The sequence below is a fragment of the Mercenaria mercenaria genome, chromosome 6 (genome assembly GCF_021730395.1).
Source record: "Mercenaria mercenaria strain notata chromosome 6, MADL_Memer_1, whole genome shotgun sequence".
Taxonomy (NCBI): domain Eukaryota; kingdom Metazoa; phylum Mollusca; class Bivalvia; order Venerida; family Veneridae; genus Mercenaria; species Mercenaria mercenaria.
Window position 1 is genome coordinate 754,373 of NC_069366.1, and position 13,940 is coordinate 768,312.

Consider the following 13,940-nt stretch of genomic DNA (forward strand, 5'->3'; position numbering starts at 1 on the left):
GTTAATAAATATTTGTTAGAAAAAAGGCTTGTGCTTGTGTTTATCCTGAATGTTCTTAACGACAAAAATTTCTAAAATCAAGGAAGCAAAGTTCATGTTATTGTCCACTTTAACACGTTCGCACCAACTTTCGTTTTCAAGTCAAATGGGGTTTTTACGATGACGTGCTTAACACAATTTGTGAAAGAAAAGTGTTCACTTACTCCTAAAATACAAAAACTAAAGTACAGTACACGATAATTAACATTACTCAAAAGGAAAACTTACATATATTTCCTTCTTTCGACCGAAGTTTAAATATCTATTTCCGTTTTATATCAAATAGAATACTACCCAGACGTGGCGAACGAAATATGTATCTGGTGTAAATTTCAATTGCTTATAAATCAATAATATATTAATATATTATTTACATCGTTACCCGATAATATAAAATGAAAGTTACCCATTATATTATAATGAACGTCTACATCTTTGCTGAAGGTGAATATTATAATTGAAAACAGTCAGCAAGTTATTCACCTATATCAGTTAAAGTAAAATAAATTACCTTTTTTGCCCCATATGTATTTGCATTATGGTATGCCAGAGGTGCACCGTGATAGAACCCATGACAAATTAGAATGAATATAAGATACCAACAACAATAATGGGTCAAAGTCATAGCACCTTGCTTCATCAGACAAACATTGATGGTCTCAATTGTCAATGATATTTCTTTCTTAATCCTTACCCTGCTAAATTTCTATAATGAACTTGTCCATTTTTCAGTTTGGGCAGTACCATTAACTGTTAAAAGGGGTGCTTAACATAAAGATACTGTCTGAATGGCGGACAGTGCAGACCATGATCAGACTGCATGGATGTGAGACCATGATCAGACTGCACAAATGCACGGAGCGCCACCAGCAGGCTAAGGGTTAAGAGTGGTTATGACCTATTTTAAAGAAAAAATATTTTATTTTTCCATGTTCATGTCAGAACACATTCCCATTCTGCTTCCTACGTAGATGAAATGAATAGAAAGTTATCCATGCCATCTCCTTGATGAACCCATCTCTATAAATAAATATCTACAGCAGTTCACATAATCAACAATGTCTATCAGACAAGAAATAGCTCAATGCTTAAGCAATCTGACGAAGAGATCAACGTGTTTTGTCACTTCAAGGGCAACGTTTTTCTAGTTGTTAAGGTGTCGGCCTCTCAACCGGGTGTTTGTGGATTCAAGCCCCATTGGAGACGCGACCACGCTCTCTCATATGACATCAGTAATGGCTTTTCCAGAAAACGGACTCGAGAGTGGTTCAAATAAGCTTGAAGCTTTCATCACAATCCAGCTAAAATAAATTGGTATAGACTGACTAAACCATCACAATCGAGCTAAAATAAATTGGTATAGACTGACTAAACTTCATCACAATCTAAATAAACAATTAACTGAAATCAAGTCAACATGAATTATGAAAATATTTCGAAAGTACAACAATTGGTGAGACGGTAAAGAAACAATATAAAATTGACAAACAATTTCAATCTGATGTTGAATATATGAAGAAAGTGATGTAGGAATGGAGAACTTTAAAGTAAGAGAATCATATAGCTGCGTAAACTTATTGATATACACCAATATTATACAGTTAATGACTTATGCTGAGGTCAATATGTGTTTTTACCGACCTGTAAAAATGATATTGACCGAGGACGCAGTAAAAACACATATTGACCAAAACATAAGTCTATAATTGTTATATTATATGCCCTTCTCAAATGCACTCTTTTGACTAGCCCATATTTCATACAAATATGAAAAATGACATCACAAGACTTTTGCAGGTCAATATCGCTTTTGGCGGACCCGCGCGTGCATCCCTTTCGACCAACCAAATGAGCGCATATGAGTAGGGTATATAATATTTCGAAATAAAGTGTACACCAAGACCATTTTCTTAATTTTCTAAGAGCGATAACATCAAAGAGAGAAAATATCCACTTACAACCCAAATTGGTTTAATATATTCCAGTATTTAGAACCAACCAGTGCTGTTGTATTTTTCTGTCCTTTGGGATCATTGAAAATTCTGCGTATATTTAAACTGGAAATTGAACAAAATCGGTAAGAGGTCTCACCTTAATATATGGAATCTTTATTATGGATGCAGTGTTACTATTTTTTTCTGGTCCTTCGGGATTATGGGGAATTCCGCTTAAGCCAGTGTGTTAAGCGTGTGATGTAATATATTTCTGTACCCTTTATGAACAGATTCATATCGACTTTGCTATACGTTTGCTTAGTTGTGTTCTTTCCTTTCAGAAGATCATCTAATATTTTTTTATCTATAACAGCAGCAGCCTGTAAAGGGATATTTGGACTGAAATTAGAATTATTGTAAACACGATATTTCTTACATTTTACTGACATGAATAGATAAAATATTTCTCATTTTAACGACGAAGGGGCACAATTTTCATAATTTTGCTTAGCTACCAGGGTAGGATAACATCTGAAAATTGTTAAAATTGCCGTCAAAAGTCATATTCGTCTTTTCGTCTTTAGTATTACTAGTTCTTACAATGTACAAGGTAAAGAAATTCGAGTTTGATGGTCAGATTCTTAACTGAACGTTTTGTCATATGTTGTCGCCACTGCACAAAAAGTCATATAGCGAATGCCGTAGCAAAATTTAATTCTATGAAACGGTCTCTATCTATTTCCATTAAATGACAGCAAATCAATGAAATAAAAACATTACCTAAACAGTATATTAACTGGAATCAATGTCAGCAGAAATTACTAAACAAGTGATGATATAATAAAGAAGGCACAATTATCATATATGTACTAAATTGACAGAAACACAATTACTAAGGCAAAAATAGACAAGCTGTTTTGAAATTGAACAATAAGTATTTGACCAGAAGGACCCAAACAAAATTTTTTTCTAATAAACACTATAAAAACACCTCATAAACACTATCAAAACCGCTTTTTTTGGTGTTTGTTAGTATGTTCCATTAGTGATCCATTGAAACAATCAAGAAATGGTTGCAACGGATCGCTAACGGAACGTGTTCCATTAAATCGATCGCGATTTTGAAGCGAGTTATTAACTTTACAGAGCCATTCAGAAGCTTTCTCCTCTTTTATCAGGAAACATATGGTTTTAATCCATCGAATGTACCGTAACAGCAGATTTTCTAGTTGCTATGGTTATGTTATGTAATCTCATCTAAGGTATAATATAGAGGGACAGAAGTTAGTGCATTTTGTAGGTTGTAAGTGTAGGGGTTGGACATGTGGATTTACTGAAGAGAAAATGGTGGTTGTTATTTCATTTAATTTCTATGATTTACAACTAAAGGTATTTTCTTAATACATGTAATTACAATTCAGTATAAATAAATGCATGTTTACTTTGTGATTCTTTATAGATTTCATTGTATGTAAGAATTCAAAGATTTATCAATTGCATAACACAATAGTTTTTGAAATGCTGATTCAAATGACCTGTATATTACTTTCTTATATTGAAACTAGTTAATAAATATATGTTTCTCTTTGTCTATCTATATTTCACAAAATTTAAGATGGAATTTCTGTTAGCTGCATGATTTATCAAATGATTTGTATAAAACTGCATCCAAATGATCATGAAAATGTTGAATGATGGCTATATACATTATTTAACAAATTAATATTTGAATAATTTTAACAGAAAAACCTTTTCAACAGTTACTGCATATCTCTGCAAATCCAGGCTATACCCAGTCACATAAACGATTTGCCAAAACTGAATGCATCAGGTTTCAATTAAATACAGCCTGTAGTTAGGAATTTATCAGTTTGATGAAACGCATTCCATTGAGTGATCTATTATATATGCGTTCCATTAAGCGATCCATTATGCGATCCATTAAGCGATCCATTATACGATCCATTAAACGATCTATTATGCGTTCCATTATACGACCTATTATGCGTTCCATTGAGCGATCTATTGTGCGCTCCATTAGCGTGTTGTTAAATGACACATTTATGTCAATTAGCGATCCATTAGCTCATTTGCATGTGAAATTGGAACACGGTTTTGATGGTGTTTATTGGATTAACAACTCGCTTGCGGATCATGGTTTTAGTGGTGTTTATTGACAGTGTTTTTGGGCCTTTTTTTGTTTGGGGATTGAATATCTTTTAAGTGTTGTTGTGTTTAGAATCACACCGATACAGTCTCGGTCATATGTCGACTTTCCAGCTTTTAACCCTTATCATGCTGGACACGATTGATTCTGCCTTTGCAACCAGTGTAGATCTTGATCAAGTTCAGCACTGTTCGCCATACAGTCAGTATCTTTTTGGTAAGCACCCCTTTTAACAGTTAAAGGTACTGTCCAAACTGAAAGATGGACAAGCTGTTTTGAAATTAAACAAGAGGTATTTGACCAGAAGGATTCTATATATTTTATGTGCTGCTGGGTTTAGAGTCACACCGACAGAGTTATGGCGACTTTCCAGCTTTTAATGGGTGGAGGAAGACCCCATGCAGGCTACAGGAGCATTGTTTCAGGCATGGGCGGCCACCTGAGTAGAACCACCGACCTTCCGGAAACTAGCTGGATAGCTTCCTCACATTAAGAATTTACATCCCAAGCAAGGTTTCGAACCAACATCTGCGAGGGGCAAGTGATTCGATGTAAGCGACCTTAACCATTCGGGCACGGAGCTCTCTCTCTCTCTCTCTCCCCTCCCACCCCCCCCTCCCCTCCGCCCCGCCCCCTATATTTTTTAAGCTGAGTGACCAGTATTATAAAAAGTGAAAAGACCTACCGATTATAAAGTGTACAAAAATGATACCAACCAATTAGGATTAAATAGTCTTATCTCTATATATGGACAGATCTGTAAGAAGTCCTATAAGCAAAGCATATAATCACACCCACTTCGACCTTGAATAATCAAAATACGTAAACTATTTTTAGCTCAAAGTGTTTTTCACTTCATATATATCAAGAGACAGGATTACCCACTGTCAAAACAAAGCCAGAATTATTATATTTTAAATTAAAATGTTAAATTTTCAAATTAGTTCCAAACTTGTCAAGAAAAGCTACAAAGAAAGATAAAAGGGAGCTTATAATATTTCTCAGTTGAAATTAATTAATTTTAGAGTTACTTTATGCTTGACATAGCTGGAAAAAACGAAAGGTTTTGAAAAATCAATATCAAAAGGAATATAAATGTATTATTATAAACCTGTTGAACAAAATTTATCCGGACGATAAAATTTGGTTGGCGCAGACTGGTGCATATATTTTTCATTTTTATTCAGCATTGACAGTATTCTTCAAGAAAATGTAAATTACAGACATTTAAAATTGGTCCTGGAGTGTGCCAAAGTCATTGGAAGTTACCCGATTTTATATAGAATAAAGGTATAATTGTACTAAGTATGTAATCAAGCAGCCAGTTCTTGCTTTCATATTATTGTGGTCCTATACTTTACAATTTGGTAGCATATTCAAGGAGAGTTTTTGCATTTATAGAAATGTAAAGAAACCTTTTATCAACATGTGTTCATACCCACATTTTAACTTTCAGTCCGGAAGATATTCCATAGTGTTGACCTTTCAGACAAAAAAAATCACTCTTAGAAGACATATGACCCCTACTTTTCTTGTTGTTTTGTGGTTTAAAGTTAACTTAAAAACATAAGCTAGTCATCATTTTTTAAAATGGGTCTGACTGTTTGTTACATCTCTCAGACGATTGTTAATTTTATATAGAACATATAGCAAATTTACTTACTACTTGATACATTAAAGAAGTCCAGTGTTATTTAGTTATTTAGTGTGTTTATGCCAGTAGTTTCAAAGTTTCAAAAGTTTCAAAGTTTATTCCATATCAATAAAATCTGAAAAGTAGATCCCTCGGAAGCACCGAAAACAAGGCAAACAGTGAAAATTGCAGACTCGGTTTGATTGAGTCTGTTCATGAGCAGTAATGGAAAATGCAACACTGCCCACGCCCCTAACACCGGCTTAAGCAGTATTCAATCTATAAATCTAAATGAGTTGAAATCAATGATCCCGAAGGTCCAGAAAATATAACAACACTGAGATGAAGTCGGGGCGACTTTTTACGGCCGCCACACAGCACTTAACACCCGCTGTTGTGAAGTAAATAAAATCTGAAAAGTAGATCTCTCGGAAGCACCGAAAACAAGGCAAACAGTGAAAATTGCAGACTCGGTTTGATTGAGTCTGTTCATGAGCAGTAATGGAAAATGCAACACTGCCAACGCCCCCTAGCACCGGCTTAAGCAGTATTCAATCTTCAAATCTAAATGAGTTGAAATCAATGATCCCGAAGAACCAGAAAATATAACAACACTGAGATGAAGTCGGGGCGACTTTTTACGGCCGCCACACAGCACTTAACACCCGCTGTTGTGAAGTAAATAAAATCTGAAAAGTAGATCCCTCGGAAGCACCGAAAACAAGGCAAACAGTGAAAATAGCAGACTCGGTTTGATTGAGTCTGTTCATGAGCAGTAATGGAAAATGCAACACTGCCCACGCCCCTTAGCACCGGCTTAAGCAGTATTCAATCTTCAAATCTAAATGAGTTGAAATCAATGATCCCGAAGGACCAGAAAATATAACAACACTGAGATGAAGTCGGGGCGACTGTTTACGGCCGCCACACAGCACTTAACACCCGCTGTTGTGAAGTAAATAAAATCTGAAAAGTAGATCCCTCGGAAGCACCGAAAACAAGGCAAACAGTGAAAATTGCAGACTCGGTTTGATTGAGTCTGTTCATGAGCAGTAATGGAAAATGCAACACTGCCCACGCCCCATAACACCGGCTTAAGCAGTATTCAATCTTCAAATCTAAATGAGTTGAAATCAATGATCCCGAAGAACCAGAAAATATAACAACACTGAGATGAAGTCGGGGCGACTGTTTACGGCCGCCACACAGCACTTAACACCCGCTGTTGTGAAGTAAATAAAATCTGAAAAGTAGATCCCTCGGAAGCACCGAAAACAAGGCAAACAGTGAAAATTGCAGACTCGGTTTGATTGAGTCTGTTCACGAGCAGTAATGGAAAATGCAACACTGCCCATGCCCCCTAGCACCGGCTTAAGCAGTATTCAATCTTCAAATCTAAATGAGTTGAAATCAATGATCCCGAAGGACCAGAAAATATAACAACACTGAGATGAAGTCGGGGCGACTGTTTACGGCCGCCACACAGCACTTAACACCCGCTGTTGTGAAGTAAATAAAATCTGAAAAGTAGATCCCTCGGAAGCACAGAAAACAAGGCAAACAGTGAAAATTGCAGACTCGGTTTGATTGAGTCTGTTCATGAGCAGTAATGGAAAATGCAACACTGCCCACGCCCCCTAGCACCGGCTTAAGCAGTATTCAATCTTCAAATCTAAATGAGTTGAAATCAATGATCCCGAAGGACCAGAAAATATAACAACACTGAGATGAAGTCGGGGCGACTGTTTACGGCCGCCACACAGCACTTAACACCCGCTGTTGTGAAGTAAATAAAATCTGAAAAGTAGATCCCTCGGAAGCACCGAAAACAAGGCAAACAGTGAAAATTGCAGACTCGGTTTGATTGAGTCTGTTCATGAGCAGTAATGGAAAATGCAACACTGCCCACGCCCCTTAGCACCGGCTTAAGCAGTATTCAATCTTCAAAGCTTATTACAAGCATGTGATAAGAATAATTAAGAATTCACAAATAGAAAAAAATAGTAGCAAGACATGTGTGACAAAATGAAACAAAACGAAACAGCACATGTATTATTCAAGGAATGTACAAGACTAAATACGGAATGAATAAACTCACAAAAGTAGCCATGCAAAATGTCCAGATTGAAAAAAGTACCAGAAAATATCTGTTAAAATCTACAATTTTGTCAGTGGAGAATGAGTCTAATTAAAACAAGGTAAAATATTCTTACAAAATAAAGCCAGTTTAACAAGTCCAGATGTACTACTATAGATCATGAGCTGACTTTACTTTAAAGTATTTTGATGTCTCGTATAATAATTAGGAATGTATTTTTTTTTCTCAAATTTGCGAAAAATGGACACTCCAACAAATAACGAAATTCGTCACCTAAGCAATTATAAAGTTAAGAAGTACGTGGATCTCTTTCAATGCCAAATAAAAGAAAACTTATAATACTAACAGAGTAAATGTACTAAATATTTAGGTAAAATAGCTCAGTACTTTCATCATCATCATCATCATCATCATCATCATCACCATGACCAGTAATAACCTCACTCTAGAGTATACTCGCGATTTGATTAAAATACTGTACATGCGCAGCCGCAATGGACAACTATTTACATCTAAAAGTCTCTCTTTGTACATAGTTTAAAAAACTGATAAAATGAAGACTGGCATTTAGAATGTGTTGATATATCATAGAGCAGCCTTAAAGCCCTCTACGGCACATTGAGGCAGGCGGTTCCAAAGGACAACAGTGGCTAGGAAGAAGCTGTGTTGATAGGCAGATTTGCTACAGTGGATTTGGTTGTACTGTTGGTTGTGGATTCTGGCTGATCTTGATTGCCAAAGAGGAGGACCAGGAACAAGATTATGCCTAGTTTTTAACAGCATGGATACATGGTTACTCTGGACATACTGCGTCTGTGCTGAAGTGTGTCCCACTGGAGTTCATGGAGCATATTCGAGACTGAACTTGTTCGTTGGTAATCGTTTTTGACGGACTTTGCAGCTCTTCGCTGAATCATCTCAGCTGGCTGATGTAGCTGTCAGCGTATGGGGACCACACAGTGAAAGCATACTCCACCGTGGGATGGACGCATGTATGTTGTTGCTTTGGCACTTGGTGGACTTGAGCGGATGTTCCTGCGGATGAATGCCATGATGGAGCTGGCCTTTTTTCTGGTGATGTTATTTATATGGGTTTTCCAAGAGAGACCAGGTGTGCATGATGGTGACTCCGAGATATTTAGCGCCTTCTGTAGGTTTCTGCCGGATTCCATGGATGTTGTATGTGAAGTCAAATAGATTTCGTTTGTTGGTTATGTGAATAACTTCACACTTGTCAGGATTAAATGACATGAGCCGGTCACGTTCCCAGTCTTGCAAACAATCAAAATCGCGTTGGAGTTGTCTGGCGTCTTCCTGGCTCCTGATATGTCTGTACATTAGTCATCTGATAAAAGGCGAACTGTTGATCGGACTCTCAAAGACAAGTCGTTGATGTACGTAAGGAAGAGAGAAGGAGGACCAAGGACACTTCACTGTGGTACACCAGATGAGACAAAAGAGACTTCTGAACTAGCACCATCAAGGACTACTTGTTGTATGCGACAGTTCATGAAATTGGCGATCCAAGAATGAATGCTGCCCCTGGCTCCGTAGTGATCTAGCATCTGTAGGAGGCGATGATGACTAGCCTTACCAAATGCCTTACTAAAATCTAGAAGAATAGCATCTATTTGCTGGTTTTTTGTCGATGGCTTTAGCTAGGTCATTTATAGTGAGAATAAGTTGTGTATCACAGGAAGGTTTCTTTCGGAAGCCATGAAAGAATGAATGATCTCATTTTGGTCGAAATTCTGTACCATTGAAGAAGGTGATACTCCAAAGAAATTGTCGTATTTTGTATATAAAAATATTTTGCAATCCTCTCAAAATCTACTTGATGAACTGCTTAGGCCTAAAAAATCTTTGTTTCCGGTAACATGCTAAAAAAATTGGGGTAGGTAGGTCGGAATTTTTTTTTTGTTAAAAAGTTGAAAAATTTATTCTCCCAGGATATAAAAACATTTGGGGTAGGGCCAAAAATTTAGGGTAGGTCGGGATACCGGAAACAAATATTTTTTTTACGCCTTAAGGTAATATTCCCATGGCTTTACAATGTTAAATCAATTTTTGATAAAATGTGGTTTCATAAATATATGGAATGAACATACTTTTCCAAACGCAAAATGGTAAAAGTTAGCAGTAAAACAAAAACGAAATGATTTTTTTTTTGAATATTTGGTATTCCCAAGTAGATAACTCTAGTAATAGTACGTTTTACCGTGTATTTAAAAAATCGTTTGGAATGGAACTGTACTTATCAAAGTTACAAAACTCTATATAACATGATTAAATTTAGAACAAGAAACCACAGGTTAACCAATAGAAACGGGAATCTGGACAAGAACACCATTAAATGAAAGCTTATGTAACTCATGTAGAAACAATATCGGGGACGAATTTCACTACCTGTTCGAATGTGATCAATTTACAAATGAAAGAAGACAATATATAAAACCGGTTTATTATCGACGACCAAACATGTTTAAATAGGAAAAACTTATTTGTACCAAGAATAACTCAGAATTTCAGAAATTGTGCTAGTTTGTCATAATAATATTGCGGAAAATAAGAATGTAGTTATTTCCCATATTCTTTTATTATGTAATACATCATGTACTTAAAATGTTTGATAGTTTATAAATGAAAACCACATATACATGTATAAATGTGTTTTTGTATTGTAGCCTCGTTTACATGTATTATTGTTGTAAATACCTCATATTGCGTGTTTTGTACATGTTTGAGAGAATAAAAGAGATGTTCTGTTCTGTTCAATATTTTCATAAACGTCGTACTTTTCTTTGAAGTTTATACATCAACGCGTTATCCGATGTCACCACAATCGCTTAATTGATTGATAATTGCAATGCACACTGCAGATAAATATACATGTGCTGTATATCAACAAACAATTAATCAAGGTGTGATAATCCAATCAAAAGTGATATTCTGTTTGTAGTAAAAATTAAAGGGAACTATGGAGAGAAACAATATTATTTCAAAGAAACATAAATTGTTATTTTTATATGATATATTTTCAATTTCGATTTATTATATATACTATTTCTCTATGTATTTTACCAAAATTACCCCAAAAGAAGTAATTCTTATTCCCATTAATTGAAATGCGTAACCTGCATCTCTCTGCATATAACGTATTCCTGATTATGATTACAATTATTAATATAATGAAGATGGTACCTGACACCATAAACTTCTATGAATGACATTATAATTAAAAAATTATATATATATAAACAGGTATAAAAGATGCTACGTACTTTATTAAGGTTATTTTCGTAATTAAAATCAGCGAATCGGCACATGGTTGAAAAATCACTCAGTTTTTGGTATATAGTTGTGTACTAAAATAGTCTTTAAGATGATTAAAAAACAAAATAAATATCAAGTATGATATGTTATATGAATGTTATTTTCGTATTGATAATCAGAACGATTCGTTCGTAATTATAAATAACTTTAATTTCGATATTAATAATATTTCCATATAGAGGCCTGTACTTTTTTAGTCTTTAAGATAATAAAAAAGTTTAAGAAATAATAATGTTTAAGGATGTGGCTTATTTATCTATCTGTCTATCTATGTTTACTGCCTCTTGCGAGTATTATGGGCAGGGTGCACGCCGGGTGTTAGTGAAGATAGAAGTAAAACTGGAAGAAGACTTCCAGACATAGTAAGAATATAAGACATAGCATGGTTGTTAAAATGTTAAAAACAGTAGAATAAAAAAATGTTAAAAAATGCTATATTTAATACTGGGACAGGGCCACTGCCTGTTTGAAGGATTCAAGATCAGGCAGAGTCGCAATATGCGGGGGGTAACCTGTTCCACAGGACTGTGGTGTGGTGGAAGAAGGAGAATTTAAAGAAGTCCGAGTTGACGTGAATTTGGCGGAGGCTGAGGGGGTACATCTGTCTGGTTAACCTGGTTGGGACTTCTAAGTAAGTTGGGAGGAGGATGGCTACAAGATGGTAATAAATCTTGTACAACATGACCAGTTTGGAGTCTAGACGTCTCTTCTCAAGTGTGCTCCAGCCTAAGGTGTTCTGTAGGTCCGTTACGCTTGTGTATCGAGAATAATCATTTTTGACCCATCTGACTGAACGTCGCTGGACCATTTCCAGCTTGAGTATGTTAACCTGTGTATGGGGGACCATACAGATGATGCATATTCTAATTGTGGTCTGACCAGTGTTTTGTATGAAAGTGCTTTGACCTTTTCCTGTTTAGTTTTGATGTTGCGTTTGAGGAAACCTAGTGTTCTGTTTGCATTTGTTGTTATTCTGTTGATATGTGTGTTCCAGGTGAGGTCGTTGCTGATATCGACACCAAGGTATCTGCATCCTTAACTGGGGATAATGTTTGACCATGTATAAGGAAACTGGATGGGCTTTCTGCTACGTGTGATATGGAGGACCTGGCACTTGCTGGGGTTGAATTCCATGTCCCACATTTTTCCCAAGTTTCTAAGTTTAGGAGATCGCGTTGTAACCTTTGGCAATCTGTGAGGGAGGTAACTGCAAGGTACATGGCTGTGTCGTCTGCAATTAGCCGTACCTGGGAAATGACTGTGTCAGGGAGATCGTTTATATACAGTAGGAAAAGCAGGGCCCCAGGACAGAACCCTAGGGGACCCCGGATGTGACAGGAACTTGATCAGACATATGACCGTTGACTACGACAGACTGGGATCTACCTATTAGAAAGGACCTGATCCAATACACGATTTGTTTGGAGACACCATGTTCTTGGAGTTTAGATAGTAATTTAATGTGGTTAACCTTATCAAAGGCTTTACTGAAGTCTAGGATGATAAGGTCAGTTTGTTTACCTGAGGAAAGATTCCTTGATATTTCATCAACAAGTTCTATTAGCTGCGTCTCACAGGACCGTTTTTCCCGGAACCCGTGTTGCAGCTCATATAGAATGTTGTGTTTGGAAAAGTGTGTGGATAGGCTAGAAGCAATAATTAATATGTTCTAGCAGTTTGCATAGAACACATGTTAGGGATATGGGCCTATAATTTGCTAGGTCACTAGTATCACCTTTTTTTGAACTGAGGGGCTACATTTGCCTTCGTCCATTCAGATGGGTATTGACCAGTATTTAGGGATCTTTGGAATATCAGTGATACTATGTCAAGGATCTCCTATCGGAGCTCCTTAAGAACAATGAGCTTTAGGTTTTGGAGAAGTTTCAGGACACCTCTGGGGTCAATGACGATATCATTCATAATCGGGTATCTAGTTTTACCGAGGGCATTCTTACATAGTTGGGTCAGTTAGAGTGCAGAAACTCCCGAAAAAACAAACTGAAACTGTTTATTCAGGATGTTTGCTTTTCCAATGCATTCTGAGTTAATTTTGCCAGTTGTCTGATCTTTTAGTGGAGCAATACCTTGGTTGTCTTGTCTGGCATTTTTTATGAGTGAGTAAAGAAACTTTAAGAAAGTAAACAAAATAAAAAATAAAGAAATATAAAAAAATATGGCTCATTTTCGCACATTAGGCCTAACGTACTATACTATACCGTACGGTACGGGAAATACGAAAGTTGCTCTTCAAATTGGAGGTTGTCTAATGTCACCTCGTCCTCAAAAATGGCAACAAACCGGTTGAGTTTTGTTTTGCGGACGCAGTTAAGATTAAGTTGTCTCAGAAACAGATGGCAACAACTTAGAAAGGTATAATAATGCATAATGTTTAAGAATTTAGTTTTATTTTAGAATACACTGTATAATTATGAAATTAAGTTTCTTTCGTGACAACATTCGTGTACGAAATATTTCGTACTGCATGAGTGGCTTCAAAGAACAAATGTTTATTTATTTGACAGTAAGACTGTCATTTGCTTTATTTTAATTTACATGATTCACCTATATTTTATGTATTGATGTTTCAGTTGTAAAAGCTACATGAATTACTTATCCTAGACTCATACCTGTCAAGTTTCCAAAATATGAAAGAGTGAGATTTGTGCGAGTCGCGAAGCGACGAGTGGGGGTGGGTGCAGGAGGGGGTGTCCCCCTCCCTCTGGGTTTGGGGGA

General features: G+C 36.3%; 1 protein-coding gene across 2 annotated transcripts in view; it reads left to right on the forward strand.

Annotated features, from left to right (window-relative positions):
- Positions 1–13,459: 13,459 nt before the first annotated feature.
- Positions 13,460–13,940, forward strand: part of LOC123549858 (regulator of microtubule dynamics protein 1-like) — a 50,775-nt gene continuing 50,294 nt past the window's right edge. For both annotated transcript variants that reach the window (XM_045338296.2, XM_045338297.2), the window contains exon 1: positions 13,460–13,577. In XM_045338296.2, the coding sequence (XP_045194231.2) occupies positions 13,494–13,577 (84 nt within the window). In that variant the 5' untranslated portion in view covers positions 13,460–13,493. The remainder of the gene's footprint in view (positions 13,578–13,940) is intronic.